Source organism: Ceratotherium simum, chromosome 9, assembly GCF_057802395.1.
Source record: "Ceratotherium simum simum isolate JZ-2026a chromosome 9, ASM5780239v1, whole genome shotgun sequence".
NCBI lineage: Eukaryota > Metazoa > Chordata > Mammalia > Perissodactyla > Rhinocerotidae > Ceratotherium > Ceratotherium simum.
The window spans coordinates 64355097-64374923 of NC_141908.1; the positions used below are offsets into that span (position 1 = coordinate 64355097).

The following is a 19827-nucleotide window of genomic DNA, read 5'->3' on the forward strand; positions in this document are numbered from 1 at the left end:
AGGCAGTACAGACAACATGATGGGAGGTCGGGACTCTGAGGAGGAGACACAGGCGGGGAGAAGTTTCCACAGTAGGAATGCTGAGGGCTTTAAGAACAGGGCTATCTAATATTCACCTGCGACATAGCCCCCTCCGCCATTACCCTCAAACTTCTACGGAATTCCGCTACATGTAACCACCTTGCATTTAGGTCGCTTGGTGGAATCAATGTAAAAGGGACCGTGTTCCATCTTTGGGTTGAGATAGGGTACGTGCAGGGTTGAGAGAACAGACCAGATGCAGAAGTGAGGTACAAGCGAGACTGAGACCTACCTCCACACAGGCTGAAGCCACTTTCAGACTCTTGGGAGACACTGGGAAGGATGCTGGCAATAGTGAGAATTATTTACAGCCCACCAGATGCACACCTCAGATGTGCAAGGAATAGCACATTCTTTACAATCAACTTGACTCTGATTCAGAACCCTCGTTGCTCCTGCGCGACCTCATCAGTTCCTGTGGCTTTGCTCCATCCGGGCGGAGATCTCTCCATGAATCTAGAAGTGCCTGCGTTTTGGTCTGGCCTTCACAGCCTGCTACCTGGCCATCACATTTCAAGACGAGAGAGGGGTCCCAGAAAGAAAGGGCTACTGAAGGCAGTAAGATGGGAAATCAAGAAGGTTAGAAATGTTAATGCCAGCACAGATTCTGTTTTTTTCCACTACACTTGGCACACTGTAGTTCTGTGACGACGAAATGAATGAATGAATGAATTCCAGAGATGAGAAACAAGGAAAATTTGGTCCAGAGTGGAGAAGAAAATGGAGAAGAAATAGAATTTAACCACTCATTGTTTGCAGCTACGGTGATATAAAGTTGGAAGAGACCTTAGAATCCCTTCAAATCTAATCTTTTCACCTCCGTATGAATACTGTACTATTCTATAACTATACTCTCCAATTTGGGAGTCACTAGCCACATGTGGCTATTAATATTAAATAAAATTTGAAATTTAATTTCTCAGTCATACTAGCCACATTTCAAGTGCTCAATAGCCATATGTGGCTAATGTAAGTGTTTGAGACAGGATAGATACAGAATATTGCCATCATTGCAGAAAGTTCTATCAGAGAACACTGACCTGTTACATGTATAGCCAATGATCATCCAGCCTTAGGTTAAGTTCTTTTTAGTGAATGTCATTCACTATTGCGTTTTGGATCAGACATAATTGTTCGGTTGTTTTTGAAGTTTTCTTCCATGTATTTATCCCAGGCTTTTTAGATGTATGAGAAGATTTGTTCTCCACAGGGAGCATTTTATTGTAGTAACTGTTTAAAAATCTTGTTAATGATAAAGATATTCTAAATTGAGATAGAACAACTAACCTGAAATGGTTAGAATAGAAGTTAACTCACTTTCTTAAAGTCTCATTTATGCCTACAAAAGTAGCACTAAATAACCATCTCTACAATAGTAATTGTTTTTTCAAAACTCAAAAGAAAAAAAAAACTAACTGTAGAAATACCTTTATGCTTCACAAAAATGCTGAACAGGTGCCAAACTTTTATTTAATTCTTTTATGTTTCTATGAGCTAAACCTAATGTAATTATGTGATTAAGGGCTCTGTGTCTACCTCCTCAGAGAGTGTAATCATTTCCTATTAAATCCAAATATTTAACATTTCATGAAAATCCCCTGGCACATTTCCATAGTGACTGAAAGGTGGAAATCCTTAATTAGTCTTCAAGTTTTTAGAGGAAGTAAGAGTGGAGAGTTTAGAAAAACTCCCAAATGAATCATTTAAAAGGAACAAAATTGGTGAAGGCACCAGCCCCTCTAAAAGAGTATTGCTCACAAGAACTTAATTCATACCTGTTTTATTAATACCAACAATTGAATGAGCTTCCATAGAGCATATGAAACTCTACTAGCCACTAAAAACTAAACTGACTCTGCTTTCTGTAAATAATAATAACCTTGTATCGTCAAGAAAACCGTCAGACAATGCTTCTGTTTTAGCTACTTAAAAAGGTAGGAAGAGTGGTCGACATATCTAGAACAATTTCTATCAAAATAAAATAAGAATACAAATGTTTGGTACTCAAAATTTAAATATATTGTTTGAGAAATTAAAGTGAGTATATCAGTTAGGATTAGGTTAGTCAAGGTATAACTGAAAAACCATAGTAATATCTGCTTAAACAAAGATAGAGGTATATTTTTCTCTCATATAATATAGTCTGCAGGTTTACTGTCCAAGGCAGGAATGATGCATTCGTGGTTATAAGAAACCCAGACTTTCTGCTCTGTAATTTTTACATCATGACCTCTATTACCAAGTATGTCTCCTCATGTTTGCAATCAGGCTGCTGCAGCTCCAACCACTACATCCATGTCCCAGGCATCAGCTGTAAAGAAACTGCAGAGGAAAAGTGCTCCTGATAGTTAAGCTAGCCCTCTTCTAAGAGCTTTCCTAGTAGCTTCACCTGACAACTTCTACTGACATCTTCTGGAGATCTATAAGGGAGCTGGGAAACAGGGTTTTTTGTTTTTGTTTTTTTTTTTCCAGCTAGACACATTATTGCCACCACACAATATGGGGGTTTTATTACCAAACAAGAAGGGGACAATGAATATTGGGTAGGTAGCTGGTAGTCTCTGTCAGAGCAGGTGGATTATCAATTCCCTGTGCTATTCTTCCATTGTTGGACTGGTCACATTATATACACTTATTTATACAGGAGACAGAGTTGTGTAGCAGTAAAGAGCATAGGCTGTAATTAGAGTGATCATATGTCCCAGTTTGCCCTAGAAAGTCCCAGTATATAGCTGTTGTACCAATATAATTATCATCAGGATCCCTATTACTCTCTAAAGTGTCCCAGCTGGACAATAAATTATACAGTCACTTTAGCTAGGATAGACTGGCTGGAACAGCTCTAACACTTCTTAGCTCTGTGACCTTAGCAAATTACACAACTTCTCTAAACACATTGTATTAGTTACCTCTTGCTGAATAACAAATTATCCCCAGAATGTGTTGGCTTGAAGCCACAAATATTTACAGCTCGCAGTTTCTGTGGGTCAGTAATGAAAGAGCAGCTTAGATGAGTGGTTTCTGGCTCAGGGTCTCTCTTGAGGCTGGATGTTGGCCAGGGTTGCTACCATCTGAAGGCCTGAGTGGGGAGAAGGACCCTGCTTCAAGATGACTCACCCATGTGTCTGCTGGGAGGAGGCCTCGGGTCCTCACATGTGGGCCTCTCCATAGGGCAGCGCGTGTGTTCTCCCCACACAGTGTCTGGCTTCCCCACTGAGAGAAAGAGAGAGAGAGAGAGCAGGAGGCAGGGAGGGAGGCCACAGTGCCTTTATGACCTAGTCAACAAAGTTGCACAGTCACTGCTTCTATTCTGTGCATTCAAAGCAATTCACTAAATCCCGCCCACACTCAAGAGGTGGGGAATTAGGCTCCACCTATTGAAGGGAGCATGTTTTAACGTCACCACGCTTATCCTTCTCCTCTGTAAAATGGGGTAAAATTATCCACATGCAGTAACTGTATTGTTATGAAGATGCATAATCCATATAAAGCATTCTAATAGAGCACTTGGCACATAGTAAAATACATCCCTTAATAAATGTTAGCTAATATTAGTTACTTAAGTACTTGTCTAATTAAACTGTAGGTTTCTGCAGGGGTCATGTCTGACTTTTTTGGTAATTCAAGCTCCAATTAAAGTGTTGGGGATATGGGGGGACTTAATAACAAATATTTGGTGAATAAATGAATTATCAACATATTCTTTAATAAGACCAATTAAGTGTTTCTGTAAGTGGAAAGAAAAATAGTTCAATAGTCATGTGAATAAATTTATTTTATTGATGTTAAAAATCAGATTTTCATAGCTCTATATTTAATAGTGTCTGAAAAAGTGCATACTAACGTAATGTGTACGAAGTTACGTAACTTGAATAATATTCCCTGGTATATAATGCTATTATAGGATCACTGTCTTAACATTCTTGATATTAAAATTTCTCCTGCAAAATTGTGTTTTGTAGACATATGTTTAGCTATGTCTTTTTGAGACATATAGATTCTTTTTACTTACCAAAGAAAATATTTCAATAATCATTTAGATAACATATTACTAAACAATAGTAGGATTAAAGCATATATCTAAGGAAAAGAATTTCAGGAACTATACACACATGTAATATATAAACGGTATGTTTTTGTCATTAATGAGACATTTTCTTGCCATTTTTTCCAAGGAAAAAATAAATATAAGCGTAACTTTGTAGACTATAGTTTTTAAAGATCTTCTGGTTATGAGTGTTTACATTTATCATAAACCTGAAGGGAAAAAGAGTTAGAAGTTTTGGTTTCTAATCTCCAGTACCAGCAAGGCTACATTTATACAAAATGATTAGTGGGAAGAAAGTATTAGCAATCATCTATGAAGTGCCAGAAACATTTTAAATTATACCACATGAATCCTTTTATGAGTCATGACATAAATAAAACATAGAGACTTTTTTATGCATTATGTTTTAAAATGTATTTGCTAATTATGAATATACCACAAATACTTTGCTTTCTATAGCTAAGCCTTTCACTTGACTTTTCAGTGATAGAAGAATAGCTTGGAGAACGTTACCCTCTTCCAAACATGGATTTTCTTGTGGAATAAGTGCTGTTCTGAGAAATGTGATCCATTTCTTAGGGCACATCAGAGCACACATCAACACTTCAAGCCTTTAAAACGGATTAAATCCCCTTAAGTAGTTATAATGCAAGAGGATGCTGTAATCTTTAATTAGTTTAAATGGACTAGTAGACATGATTTTCCTTTTACATTTTTACAATATGTTGATCATTTGAAGGGAAATTCCGAAATCCACCACCAGGCATATCCTTGAAATAAAGAAGGCGTATCTTTTTTTTTTTTTGGTGAGGAAGATTGTCCCTGAGCTAACATATGTGCCAATCTTCCTCTATTTTGTATGTGGGATGCCGCCATAGCATGGCTTGACAAGTCATGTGTATGTCCGCACCTGGGATCCAAACCCCAGAACCTGGGCTGCTGAAGCAGAGGGCACAAACTTAACCAGTATGCCACCAGGCTGGCCCCATCTATTTTTTTTTTTTTTTGCTGGGAAAGATTGGCGCTGAGCTAACATCTGTTGCCAATCTTCCTCTTTTTTTTTCCTCCCCAATGCCCCAGTACATAACTGTATATTCTAGTTGTAAGTCCTTCTAGTTCTTCTATGTGAGCCACTGCCACAGCAGGGCTACTGACAGACAAGCAGTGTGGTTCTGCAACCAGGAATTGAACCCGGGCCGCCAAAGCAGAGAGTGCCAAACTTTAACCACTAGGCCATCAGGGCTGGCTCAAGAATGCCTATCTTGAGAGCACAGTGGCATTTCACAATGAGAGGCAGAGCACTCCAGGAGTGCACAGGCCATTTCTTGCTATTTATGATTCATTTTTATCTCCTTCATAAACCCCAAACCCTAATCCTAAGTTGCAACAAGGAATGAAAAACAGCTACAAAAGCTTAGAAACACTATTCTAGATGAAGTTAGGTGTTTAATCTTATTTCTTTGCTAGTTATACAATGAATCTACTAGATATTCTTGGGCTTTTCTACTTCTTCAAAAGTATGTATTTGTTCATTCTTTATTCAAGAATATTTATTGAGGGGCCGTGCTCTCTGTTTCAGCAGCCTGGGGTTCACTGATTCGGATCCTGGGTGCAGACCTACACACCGCTCATCAAGCCATGCTGAGGTGGCGTCCCACATGAAGCAACTAGAAGGATGCACAACTATGACATACAATTATCTACTCAGGCTTTGGGGAGAAAAGCAAAAAAAAAGGAGGAAGATTGGCAACAGATGTTAGCTCAGGGCCAATCTTCCTCAAAAAAAAACTTTTAAAAAAAAGAATATTTATTGAGTTATTACTTTCATGTTAATTTATAAAGGTGACAATTACTTTTTTATTCATACATTCATTCATTTATCCTTCAACAAATACTTCTTGGTTTCTTGCTATTCAATAAGAACAGTGCTGAACACTGTACACATAATGATGGATAAGATCAACATGTTCGTTAGAATTTTATTTGTCAATTATACCTCAATAAAGCTGGAGAGGGAAAAAGATCAACATGTTTGCTTTTCTCATAGAATTTACAGACAGTTTATCAACAACTTGTGATTTTTTGAAGTATACATTCAGCACTATATTGAATGTTATGGGAGAATATATAAATTAAGAAAACATAGCTCCTATTTTTAAGAAACTGATAATTTCACTAGGAAAAAAAATACTAAGATGCCTGAAAGCATCAAGAATTGATATTAAATAGAATTATATTCAATTATTGTCAAAAACACCAGGAAATAAATACAAGGATAATTAAACGCTAAGTTGTGAGTGGATTAGACCTGGAAATACAAGCCGTTTTAAAGAGAAGGGAGGGCTGGCCCCGTGGCTTAGCGGTTAAGTGCGCGCTCTCCGCTGCTGGCGGCCCTGGTTCGGATCCCGGGTGCGCACCGACGCACTGCTTCTCTGGCCATGCTGAGGCCGCGTCCCACATACAGCAACTAGAAGGATGTGCAACTACGACATACAACTATCTACTGGGGCTTTGGGGAAAAAAAAAGGAGGAGGATTGGCAATAGATGTTAGCTCAGAGCCAGTCTTCCTCAGCATAAAAAGAGGAGGATTAGCACGGATGTTAGCTCAGGGCTGATCTTCCTCACACACAAATAAATAAATAAATAAAGGGAAGGGAAAAATGAGGCCATGTAAAGCTCCCTGGAGAGGATGAGTCTTGAGTGAACACTGAAGTTTGAGTGGAATTGGGATGGGCGAGCAGGGGAAAGAATGCTATTCCAGGTGGAAGAAAGAAGACCCTCAGGAACACAGGCACAGAGGAAGTGGTGCGTGTGGCATATTCGTGAGCCTCGGGAAGACCTGCACAAGTGCTCACCTACCGAAGCTTCCCCACAAGATGCTCTGCTCCCTTCAGGCATGGAATGCCAAGTGCGTGTGCTTCTAGTCACAGGTCTGAAAGTTACCTTGTGTTGTGATTTCTATTTTGGTGCTTTGAATCTCAGATTTCTAGGATATCTTCTAGCATAGGTTATTCAAACCCTGAAAGATTGTTTTACAAAGGACCACAAGGGAAGTGCTCAATAAATGTACGTCTCCAGGAGGAAATATGGCTGGATATTTAAAATATAAGTTTGACCCCAAGAGAAACAATATGTTTTATATGTAGTTTTTGTGTGTGTGTGTGTGTGTGTGTGGGGAAGATCAGCCCTGAGCTAACATCCGTGCTAATCCTCCTCTTTTTGCTGAGGAAGACCGGCTCTGAGCTAACATCTATTGCCAATCCTCCCCCTTTTCTTTTCCCCCCAAAGCCCCAGTAGATAGTTGTACATCATAGTTGCACATCCTTCTAGTTGCTGTATGTGGGACGCAGCCTCAGCATGGCCAGAGAAGCGGTGCGTTGGTGCGCGCCCAGGATCCAAACCGGGGCCAGTAGCAGAGCATACGCACTTAACCGCTAAGCCACGGGGCGGGCCCCTATATGTAGTTTCTTAATCCGCTCACTTTCTCTTCACACTTGAGGTTATGTAGTGACGTCATTGTTAATTTTCAATTGTGGCATTCCTATATGTTACATTCTTAGGATTTTTATACAACAGTAATCAATATGGTCTATTCAGTTTGACCTTTAAGGCACATGGTATTAAAAAGAAAAGATGAGGGCCAGCCTTGGTTGCCTAATGGTTAAGTTCAGCACACTCCGCTTTGGCGGCCTGGGTTTGGTTCCCGAGTGCGGACCTACATTGTTCTCTTAGCAGCCATGCTGTGCTGGCAGCCCACATACTAAAACATAGAGGAAGACTGGCATGGATGTTAGTTCTGGGTGAATCTTCCTCAGCAAAAAAAAAAAAAAGATGAAAAATTTAAAACAAGATTTTTTAAGCGAAATGAGTAAACTGAAAGCATGTCGGAGAAAAAGGAGATGTTCAGATAGTGAAATGTTATCTATTAATCAAGCTAGAGATAAAAGACAGTACTTATTTTATTTGGCTTGTCAACATACTCAGTCCTGAGGGGAAAAATCAAAAGAAGCTTCCTGGATAGCAAATATTTCTATTAAGCAATAGTCCATTTAAGTTAAACCCATTTAAAAACAAAAACAAGACAGGAGAAAAGAGTTGCATTTTTGTTTTTGAAACTTCAAAAGATTAGTTATCTATATTTTGTTCTTTAAACAAAGGAACTAAGATATTTCCACATTTTCCCCAACGTTTATCTGAAACTTCTTAAATTTGTAACTAAGTTTTCCCAGTATATGGAAGGAGTGTCTGATCTAAAGGCAACAAATGATTGACTTCCTACTGTTATGAAAATATATTGCTGAGAATGAGAAACAATTCCCTTTTTCTTTTTTTGTTTGGTGAGGAAAATCGGCCCTGAGCTAACATCTGTGCCAATCTTCCTCTATTTTGTGTGTGGGTTGCCACCACAGCATGGCTGCTGACGAGTGGTGTAAGTCTGCACCTGGGAACCGAACCTCTGAACCCAGGCCTCTGAAGCAGAGCATGCAAACTTAACCACCACACCACCACGCCAGCCCTGAAACATTTCCCTTTCTCATTCCCAATATTCATGGATGTGAGCCAGTTCATGTTATTCTGCCTAATGTGAGGGAAGGATATTTGAATGGGACCAGATGACTTTGTTTTGGGGAGGGGGCTGTCAACAACCACCCTAGTTACTCTACAAAGGTCACCGAGGCCCCAGGCTCTCAGCGATGGAGAAGACCTTGGAGATCATCACCAGCTCCCTTCCTTACCCACAAGGATATGGAGGTCAGGAGATGAGAAGAGATTAGCAGAGGGACTAGACATACAAAATTGTCTCTGCTCTTTCATATTAACCCCACAAAATATTCACTTACAACTATTTTCTTCATAGTAAAACTTTAATAGATAAGGACCATTTTTAGTCTTTACTGAAAGCTTTGTTCAATTACCCTTTTATAACTTCTTCTTTGACAAGCCTTGCCAAACTAGTGGAACTAATTTGATAAATACGATCAATAATAAAGTTTGATTAAAATATTTTATTGGCAAACATGCTGTAAAAAATTCAGATTAATTAAGGGTAAAGATAATCTGTTAAGTAAATTTTCCAATCACTTTGAATATATTACATCCCTTTTATCTTTGTTTATTCTTGTATTTTTGTACTGTAAAAGGCAACCTCATACTAACGATCGTGAGCTTGGATTTGGACCATCACAAGTTCAAAATCTGCCTCTGCCATGCTACCTTTGTGACCTTAGAAAAATTATTCAATCTTGTAGAGAATCAGTTTCTTTGCCTTTAAAATGGGGCTACTAATAGAGCCTACCTGATAGGGTTTTATGACTAATAAATGACTTAATATATACCAAAATGCTTAGGACAGTGCCCAGCACATAATAAGTAAGCTTAATAAAAATGTTAGTTATTATTAAGTCTCTGGACAGTAAAACTAATTCCATCGTGAAGCTCAGTGTTGAGCTCAGAGGATACAAAGACAATAAGGCGTGGTTCCTGCTAGAAGGCTTCCTGAAGGACATGATGATGCCTGACACACATCTTGAAAGAAGAGTAGGAAACAGCCAGATAGAGGACATTGTGTAGGTTTGCATATGGCAGAAGGATGAAGGCTGGGGGAAGTGGTTAAGGGGGCAGCGCTAATGTTTTCTAGGAAGATAGAGCCCTGTGACCAAAGATGGCGCTCTGGGGAAAGGGTAAGTAATTAATTTCATATGCCTACAGCTACTCTGTGAGGTGGGGAGTGGTGAGAGCATGACGATGAATAAGACCACGCTGGGGACATGTAGAGCAAGGAATGCAGTGAATCAAGGCCGGAGACCTGGACAAGCCTAACACTGAAGGGGTAGTTTAGGAAGCAAAGCCCAGAAAGGAGGCAAGTCTCCCGCCTCCCTTCTCTTCTCTTCTACCCACCCAATGAGCAACCAGCGCTGGCTGAGATCTTTTGTAATACAGACCAGATAGGAAAAGGCAGCACTGGGGGTGGGAGTGGGGACGAAGCCCGAGAGGCCAAGTCCATCTCCTTAATAACTAGCTGAGAGAGGAGAGGCAGGAGGGAGTCAGACAAAAAAGCAACAGCAAGAAACACCGTAGGGTTGGATTTAGGGGATTAAAGGCTCTGACGAAATGGAGAGTAGAAGAAGGGGATTTCAGAAGGGTTTCCGTGGATTATGAACTGAATCCCTCTTGATGTTCTTTGAGAGAAAAAAATCTGAAATTCCCCTTAAATTATTCTGGGGTAACAGGACTGAGATTCTTTTTGTGCAAAGACAAAGCCAAGCGGACCTCTGTTTTGATGATGGTTATGGAAGGCACCGTTGGATAGGTACCGGGAGAACTAAGAGAGTGTAATAATAGTCCTACAAATTTCCTGTGACTGCTGTACTAAATGGATAGTAGAAGTATTAACAGCAACAAGCACTGTTCAATTCTACAGGGTAAGTGTTATCATCATTTCCATTTTATAGATAAGAAAACTGAGGCACAGAATGGTTGGAGTGATTTGCCCAGAGTCACACAACTAACTAGCACTTGGCGAAGCGAGGAATTGAACTCCAGCATTTGAATTTACAGAAACCAATGGAATCAAGATTTTTGCTAAAGGACAGAGGGGTAGAGGGTAAAATTCAAAGTCAGAATTCTTTCTACTATCTAATATTTTATTTTCTCTGTAGGAAAGTGATTATACTTAATGTAGATATATTATGCAGCTCTTTTAAGTTGGAAAATTGTTCGAATATAGTTTAAACAGTTGAGCCATAGGACTGGGAGAGGGGCATAGCTTTTCTTCCGTAGAAGGAAATATGCTTTTCCCTTTCCCATGCACAGAGTACCCAGCACATTGTGGAGTCTGGATAAGCACTGGCTGAATTGATTTGTACTGTAATAAACTCCCTCAGTTTGCAAGGCTCTAGGCAGATGACTGCTCAAGCATGACTACACTATTACAAAGGGTAGTCATGTGTAACCCAGGGTGCCTTAAGGCACTGGGTTAGTCTGGTTCACTGTCTCCTAACAGAAATGTGGTCCTGAGTTCACTCAGGTTTTGGTGGACACACGGGTGTTGCCATTGCTTTGGCTTCTTCCTTTCCTTGGACTTCTCTTCTTTCTTTCCTCCCCTGCTCTGGTCTGTTGATCCTCTGTCCTGGGTCAGAAGCTGGGGAATGGAAAGGCTTACTGGACCCAGCCGGAGTTTAAACCCCCACACTCTTTTGCCCTCCCTAGCTGGATGGATTTCCAAACGGAGTGGTTCTCAGGCTTTTAAGGCGTAAAAGACCCTTTGGGTTTATGGGTACATACCGGCCTCTTGGGTGTACCAGGGACGACTGTGAGGAGAAAGCAATGTTTGTATTTATGTGTAGGTATTTGTGTAGGCTTGCCTGTCTCACACAGTAATTTCCTTTAGGCAAGTGCTGGACCATGGCTTGTAAAACATGCCCAAGGTTTTGCTGCATATCTTTTAGCCAAATTTAAAAATCAAAATATATAACGCAATTAAGTACTATAAATTCAAATTAGATGTTTCATTTCAATTTATATACATATCCCTTCACAGGATTAATTAAGAGCTTTAGGTTAATATGCATAGTGATTGAGTTTTAATAGCTACTTCGGGAAAACAATTTGAAATTACTCTTCTAGTACTTGTACGTTTTTAAGGTCCACACAATGCATTTATACTTTCAGTCTTGTTCACCAAATTCTTTAGCCTGTGATACGCAATATGGGAAAGTCACTTCTCTGGGCAAAGCTTACTCATTTCATCTCCATTCATTCACTCAACATTTCATTGATTGCTTGTTATCTGCCCGGCAAGGTGCTAGGATTTGGGAATATAAAGAAAAAGGTCAAGGTTCCTGCCCTCAAGGAAGTCTCTCAGTGTGCCGTCAGGGGCCTGGGCGTGGTGCAGCCTCCAACAGCAAGGAGCCTTATTTCCATGGTGCATATTCCTTCTTCCAACTCCAAAATTATGTCTCTACCCAAATGTCCTAAGTCTAGTTATCCGAAATCATACAACTTCAGCTGGTAAATCAAGAACAAGGTTTCGACTAGTCTGTCTTGATTGGGAACGATTACAGCTGATTCTTTGCCTTGCTAATTCTTTCGTAGACCTGAAGATCGTCTTGAACACAACTCGCCTGGGAGAGGGTGTGCTAGCATTCTGGAAGTTTATAATTAAGTTCAGCGTTTGCGTGTGGGATAGAGTGGGGAGGAAAACGACCATTAATTATAGTTTCGTTGCGAGACCCTGCCAGGCTTTTAAGCAGCAGAAACGCGAGAAGCGAATAAAGCTTTCCTCATTTTCAAACAAATGTCGCACGGGAGTGCCGAGCGGGACCGGGGAACGTGGGGTGCCCTTGGCGCTCGGGTGGCCGAGGGCGGGTTGGGACGCTCGACCGTGCTCCCACCCTCCGCCCATCCCCCGGGGGCTGGGGGCGAGGCCGCCGCCCGGGGCTCTGACGGTCTGGGGCCTCGGCCCCGGCGCCCGGCTCTCGGGACGGGAGGTAACAGCGCGCACGGAAGTGCGCTCGGCTCTCCCAGTCGGAGGACGCCTCTGCTCCTCCACTTCCTCCTGCGCGGCGGCCCAGCCTCCCGGGCCGGCTCCTCCCCCTGCTCTGCCTCCTCCCCCTGCCCGGGGCAGCTCTCGGGCCGGGGGTGCGGCGCTCACCCCGGCAATCCCAAGCCCGAGACGCTGCGCTGAGCGGCCGAGCGGGAGGGAGGCGAGGGGCCGCCCGCGCTGCTGTCCCCGCCCCGCGCGCCCTGCGCCCCACTCCCCAGGCGCCGCTCCGAGACTCAGCCCTCCTGCCTCCGGCGCTGTCCCGGACCCGCCGGGAGCGAGCGGCCGGCAAGTCTCGGCGCGCTCCGGCGGCGGGCCGAGGGCTCCGTGCGCTCCGGGGTGGGTGGCCGCGCCTCCGGGCTCCGCGCCCCGCGCGCACTTCGGCGATGGCCTCGCTGCCGCGGCGGCTGCGCTTTCGTCCCCAACGCCTCCTGCTCCCTCTCCTCGGATTCCTGCTGCCTCTTTGCGGCGCCTTCAACCTAGACGTGGACAGTCCTGCCGAGTACTCCGGCCCCGAGGGCAGTTACTTCGGCTTCGCGGTGGATTTCTTCGTGCCCAGCGCGTCTTCGTAAGTGGCCGCACTTGGGAGGGGACTCGGCCCCCTCCCCCCCCCCACGCGCACCCACCCTGCGTTTCCCCACTGGGAAAGATCTCTGGGAGAGATCCGGGCGTCTGTCTGTCCGTCCCCCTCACCCCCCACAGGGTGGTTTAGATTCTGGGCGGATGAGATTTGGGGGAGATGAACCCCCGCGGCACCCACCACCCAGTTCCCCCGCCTCCTCTCTTCCGAGGGAGAGCTTTGAAACAGACCTGTGCTTAAAATTGGGGGCAAGTGGGAAATCAACAAAGGCTGGTCGGGCGGGACTCCGCGCCGCCTCTTCCAGTGTCCGGGACTTGGTCAATTTCATCTCCGAACTTCTTTTTCTCCCGCACCAGTGAGCCTTCCCGGTCGTCTTTCTGCTTCACAGACTTAGACACCCGTCCTTTTCGCTCTCCCTAAACAAGCCCTCCCCCACTCTTTCCGCCTCTCTGTGTGATTGTTTCTCCTCTTTTACTCTTTTTCCAGACATTCTGATGACTAAAATGACCATACTGTCGTACTAGATTCATTGTGTCTTATCTCTGGGACTGCCAGACCTCTGAACATTTGAGGGTGAACAGATGAATTGAATGTGTCATCTGTTCTTTTTATAGTGATTCATTATTTAGGTCATTGTTCAGAAAGAACAGGGATGTTTGCTGAGTTTTCATTCACTACAGGTCATTTGAATACTGCAGTGTTTAAGAATTCAGTTATGTTTTCAAATTGCCAACGTTTCGAGTTGCAAAGACCGTTAGGGTTTGTAACAGAGTTATTGTCATTGTTGGATTAAAAATTGTCTCTGACTTTACTGAACGCTGACATCATTCGCACCACCCCACCCCCAAGTTAGCGTTAGAAATACTGATTTAATGTGTTCACTGGCTGTCTTCTGATGTTTAAATCTTGTTTTCAAGGAGAACTGTTCTTAGGCTTCTTTCTGAGCTCTTAGAAATTGTAACAACATATTTTTGTTTCTAAATTTTCTCTATATTTTGAGGTTTTGTTTTTTGGGGGGAGACAGGATAATTTTGATGGTCGGTATTTAGATAGGACCATTTTTCCAATTCATCCATGCCTAATTTGAGGATGATCTAAATATTTTTCCATGACTGTTAGAACATTCAGCAGGGTTTATTCCTATCTTCTTTCTGAATGTTGCTGAATATCATTCGTTTTGGTGACAACCTGTGTAGCAGTAAGTAGGTTGGAAGCAGTTAGGAGTGGAAACTAGACAGTTTTGTGTAGTCAATTCACTTTTGTTGTTTCCAGGTTCAGTGCTTTCTGTGAGACCTGAGTACAGATTTTCCAAAACAATAAAAATAATCATTAACTTTAGCAACATTTACTACCTTCTCATTTGATTTAATCGTTTGTCAGCCTTATCTGTTATTTAAAAAATTTTTGTTTCCAGATATTTTTAAGTGTATGCCTTTATGGTACAGAGGATGTTAGTTGCTCCCAAGGGTGCCCTCTTAGACTTAATTTGTACAGAAAATCTAATAATTTTGAAAATATATGTTGTCTTTTGTGAAGAGTTAGTACTTAAAAGTACCGAGAGTTAGCACTTAGATACTTCAGAGTTGATGGAGTGTTTTGCAAATGTTGCTTTTGGTTCTGTGGCGACCCTCTGAGTTCAGCAGTGTAAAGATATAGAACCAGATGATAAACTTTTAAGTGTTTTTACCATGGAAAATGCAGTGATATTGAACTGTTGGCATGAGATATTTACTGTTTTTGGTTACAAGGCTGGATGGCTCATCCTTCTTGAGTAGTCACTGTAGTTGTTGAATATACTATGACCTCACAGGTTTACATGACCTCCCATGAGGCGCCTTCAGTGCTAAGGTAAAATTGAACTTGGCTTGGTTTCATATAATATTTTGAAATCTTCATCAGTGACTTTGTTGTTGGTAGACTAGTGACCTCTAGGTCTAGCCTAACTTAAAAAATAGAAATCAACTTTGAGATTTTTTTTATTTTTATTTTTTTTTATTTATTTATTTTTTTTTTTAAAGATTTTATTTATTCAGTTTTTTCCCCCCAAAGCCCCAGTAGATAGTTGTATGTCATAGGTTCACATCCTTCTAGTTGCTGTACGTGGGACTCGGCCTCACGTTGGACGGAGAAGTGGTGCCTCGGGGCGCTCCCGGGATCCGAACCCGGGCCGCCAGCATCAGAGCGCGCACACTTAACCGCTAAGCCACGGAGCCAGCCCTGAGATTTTTTTTAAAACAAAATATTTATAAACAAGGGTTTCTGCTTACTGAATTTTTCAGATTTAACAAAGATTAATGCAAAATTATTCTTAATTTTGTAAAAAGGTACTTTTAAATTTAACAAGCAGTGAAATGCAAGGTACATGGGAGTGCCGTTTGCAATATTACCAGTTGCGTTTATTGTTGTTGTTATTTGGTGTGATCATAAACTTCTAAAGGAAAAAAATTCACATTATGTAAAAGTGTTTACTAATTAAAGATTCCTTTCTTCTGAAGGAAGAGTGCCTGGATTAATGAGGAAGCAAAGTTAACAAGGTCTCTGGCTGTTCTGGTTTCTGTAGGTGTCTAGATACCTCCGGCAAGCTATGGAATTGTTTTACGTCTCATTTTTCTTATTATAGAAAATTGTTATTGAATTATTCCCATATTGTTGTGAAAACTAATGAATCAGTGTTTATTAAGAGAAGGAAAGATAAAATACTCAAGAAAATCTCTCCAGAAATGAGTTTTAGGTTTGAAGTGAAAAGTCACAAAAATAGTGATTTAAAAATCACGAAAAATAAAAAATTAGCATTCTATCTATTTTTTCCTGTATGTGTTAATTTATGGTGACTATATTGCCAAAAAATTTAAATTACATAAAATTTAAAGATTGTATACAGGCCAAGAAGTCAAGTCATGTTTTTCTGGTGGAGAATAATTGGACAAATTAAAAATTGCACCCTAGGTTTAATTGTAATAATGATATCTTAGATTAATTAACCTATTTTGTAATTTACAAAGCACTTTTACTCAGGATGTCTCATTTCACTCGACAGCACAAACCACCAGGGGAGGTAGTGAAGCAGAGAAACACATTTTTACCGATGAGGAAACTGAGGCCAGAGGAGTGGGTCGTCTTTAGTTGTTTGAGTGGGTTGGTGGGGGGTAGGGGGCGAGGCGGGCTCACAAGACAGAGGGTATGAAATTCAAATTCCATTTAATTTTTATATTCAAATTTTAATTTTTTTTTTTCCTGAGGAAGATTTGCCCTGAGCTAACATCTGTTGCCAATCCTCTTTTTTTACTTGAGGGAGATTAGCTCTGAGCTAACATCTGTGCCAGTCTTCCTCTGTTTTGTATGTGTATTGCTGCCACAGCATGACTTGATGGGTGGTGTATGTCTGTGCCCAGGATCTGAACCGCCAAACCCAGGCTGCCAAAGCAGAGCACGCTGAACTTAACCACTATGCCATGGGGCTGGCCCCAAATTTTAAATTTTTAATAACAAAATAATTGAACAATGTACTTATTTGTTCTTCAAATATGCTATATTATACAGTTCTCATTTCACATATATATTTATTTTTAAATAATGCTATAATGAGCAACAGTGGATTGGAATTCTTGCCTTTTTCCATATTAAACACTAATGGAGCTTTATTTACAGTTATTTCAAGTGCTCCTGTGCCCCCAAAGACCAGGTGTCAGTGAGTGTGCCCTGCTCGCAGAAGGTCCTGCAGAACATTCAGTGGTTCTCAATCCTAACTTCCTGTTTGCAACATCTGGAGAACTTTTAAAATAAAACTGCTGCCGTGTGCATGTTAGATCTAAAAGCAGAGCTCTCACTCCATATTCCAACAGCCTGTGGATCATTTCTCCTCGACTAGCCCATCTTACCTCAGTTTGACTAAAAATGAACTCTTGTACCAAGTGATGTCTGTTGCACCTGTTTCTATTAATAGTGCCATCATTTTCTCTGTCGCCCTGGAAATAGTTTCATATTCCTCCCTCTCATTTTCTGTTTTTCTTTGTCTCTCCTACTGCGCTCTCCTAATATTAGTCAGTGATTAGTCACCAGGCAGAAGGTCCTAGAAAGTCATCCTTCTTAATGTTTCTTGCATCTATCTCTGCTTTCCACTTCTACTTTGACCTTCTTATTTCAGTCCAGTCATCACAAGTGTGGTCTATGGTACTCAGGTCCTCATCCTTTTCTTATCATTTGGCTCTTAGACCTGCGAAACATCTTACACGTTTCTAATAGTTTTATCTTTCTGAAGTAGCTTTTTGATCCAGGTATTCTGCTGCTAACATTTCTTCAACAATGCTTCCATGGCCAGAGAGCAAGTCCAAACTACTTAACTTCGATGAGGGCCCCTTTCAGTCTGTCCCAGTCTGCATATACTTTTAAAAATTCATGGCCTGTTTCTCCCCTCACCATTGTAACTGTCTTCACAACCCTTTACAAAATGATGCCAGCTCATTTTCATGAACTTAGTGTGTCTCTGGCTATGTTGGTTCTTATTTCTTGTCATAAATAGTATACATGCATAGACTATAGCCTTATTATTTAGAAAGCAAATCCTAGGTTGAATACTCCTGATGAAGGCCCAAAGTTTATAGGACATTATAGAAGAGAAAGGAAAATGTATAGAATTCGTAGTTACAGCAGCTGTTTTACATCATATAAATGTTGATTCTAGCATTTTTTGTTTTAATGAAAAGTAAATCTAAGACTGGAATTATAGCCCTGAAATAACATTCAGCACTATTTTATACACATTTTTTTCTATATAGGTACAGTATAGGATAATTTTTCAGAAATTCCTTTTGGTGAAGGCTCACTGGTCAACCCAGAGTCAGCCAAATATATTAGAGATGCTTTATCTTGGAGAAGGCAGTGCTGAAAGCAGCCAAATAACTTAGTTCATTTGGAGGGTTTAAAAAATGTGCTTATTGTTTGGCTGGTCACCTCTCCTTGGTAGTCGAGGTCACATTCCCTGAAGCTAGGGCCCTTAGAGTACTCTGTGGGTAGAAAGTGCTGCATCCTCCTGGCTGGTGTGTCTGATCCTCTTGTCTGTCTGTCTCTCACTCCCTTCCTCTGCCTTTCCCTCCCTGTCTCTCCTTTTTCTCTCCTTCCACCTCCCTGGTCCTCTCTCCTCTACCTCTCCTCCCCTCCCTCTCCCTCCATCATTCTGCCCTCCCTCTCTCCCTTCTCCCTCATTCCCCGCCCCCTCCCTTTCCCTTAAAGTCATTTAATGGAAATGTCTCAAGTCATTTAAAAAGAATGGTGGGGATGGGGATCCTGATGTTGTTCATGGGCATAGTTTTTGGAGGGAGATGGAGTCTGTCAGGAGAAAGTTGCAGGCTTGTGAAACTAAGTTGCTGGGCTTCAGATTTTTGAGGCTGATAATCAGTGAAATCTCTGTCCGCCTCAACCAACCCTATGTATCTTCCCCAGTCTCCACCATTATCAGGAAGTATGCAAGCCAACTGTTTTCTACCCTTCTCTTTTTTTTTCTCTTGAGATCTGGTATTTGAGTTAATTAATGGCCCTTCCAGAAAACTGAGGAAGGAAAAGCCCTTTTAAAAACAGATTTTAACTTTTATATTTCCTACTTAATTAGGGAGTATTTCGTTAATTGTTATTTTTAGTTCTGATGCTATCATCTTATATTTTTATGATGCTTTCAGATTTTCTAAGTTTGCTTTTTATCTACTATCCATGTTCAGCAAATTTGTTTTTTAGGTGATTACAGTGGGCATTGTTATCTCCATTCAATAGAAGAGGAACCAGGCTCAGAGATTTCAAGTGACTTTCTCACTTGTGAGATGGTGATTATAACCTTTGGTCCTAAACTGTGTGCCTTAGACAATGCTGCTTGTATTGCAAAAATTTTTTTTTTTCCGGTCTGTCACTTCTCTTATTCTAATTAAGCTGTTGTAAACATTCATTACACCTTCTTAAATGAATTTTGAGTAACAATTATTTAATTTTTTATAAAGCATTTCATTAACAGGCTTTGTTTTTGTTATTGTGGCAAAACACATGACATGAAATTTACCCTCCCAACTCATTAACAGGCTTTTGTTTCTATATGTGTTGCTTTTATATTCCTTAATTTTCTCAGGTAGTACTTTTTACTATTCTTTACCCTTTATTCTATACAAATATTTAATTTTTCTCTACACAACTCCCTCTTAAGACTTTAACATTTGTCTCAGACAATTTTACTTTCTCCATCTCTCCATTTTTCTCTTTTAAAAACTTTCTATAATACTCGTAAAAAGTAGCGTAAATATCATGTTGACATTTTAGACAAAGAACTGTATTCCTCAGCTTTTTTCCCCCATTAATCTAGCATTTAGAAATTGACAGTACTCACACATTCCTTTTATATTATTCTACCATTTCTGTGGCATTTCACCAGTGTGCAAGACTGCACATGAAGGTATGCTTAGGGAAACTTGATGAACTCCCACGTTAGTACATCGGATTACCATCCTTTTATGCCTGTGATGTGCAAATGGTCTCATGAAAAGCAGCAGCCTTGTTCCTGGTCTTATCCAAGGAACTAAAGCCCTGTGCTGCCAATA

General features: G+C 41.0%; 1 protein-coding gene across 2 annotated transcripts in view; it reads left to right on the top strand.

Moving 5' to 3' along the window:
* The first annotated feature begins 12770 nt into the window (after positions 1-12770).
* ITGAV (integrin subunit alpha V) overlaps positions 12771-19827 on the top strand; it is a 94090-nt gene continuing 87033 nt past the window's right edge. The window contains exon 1 of one of the 2 annotated variants that reach the window (XM_014784671.2): positions 12771-13240. In XM_014784671.2, the coding sequence (XP_014640157.1) occupies positions 13059-13240 (182 nt within the window). In that variant the 5' untranslated portion in view covers positions 12771-13058. The remainder of the gene's footprint in view (positions 13241-19827) is intronic. The other variant, XM_004426711.3, reaches the window with a different exon arrangement.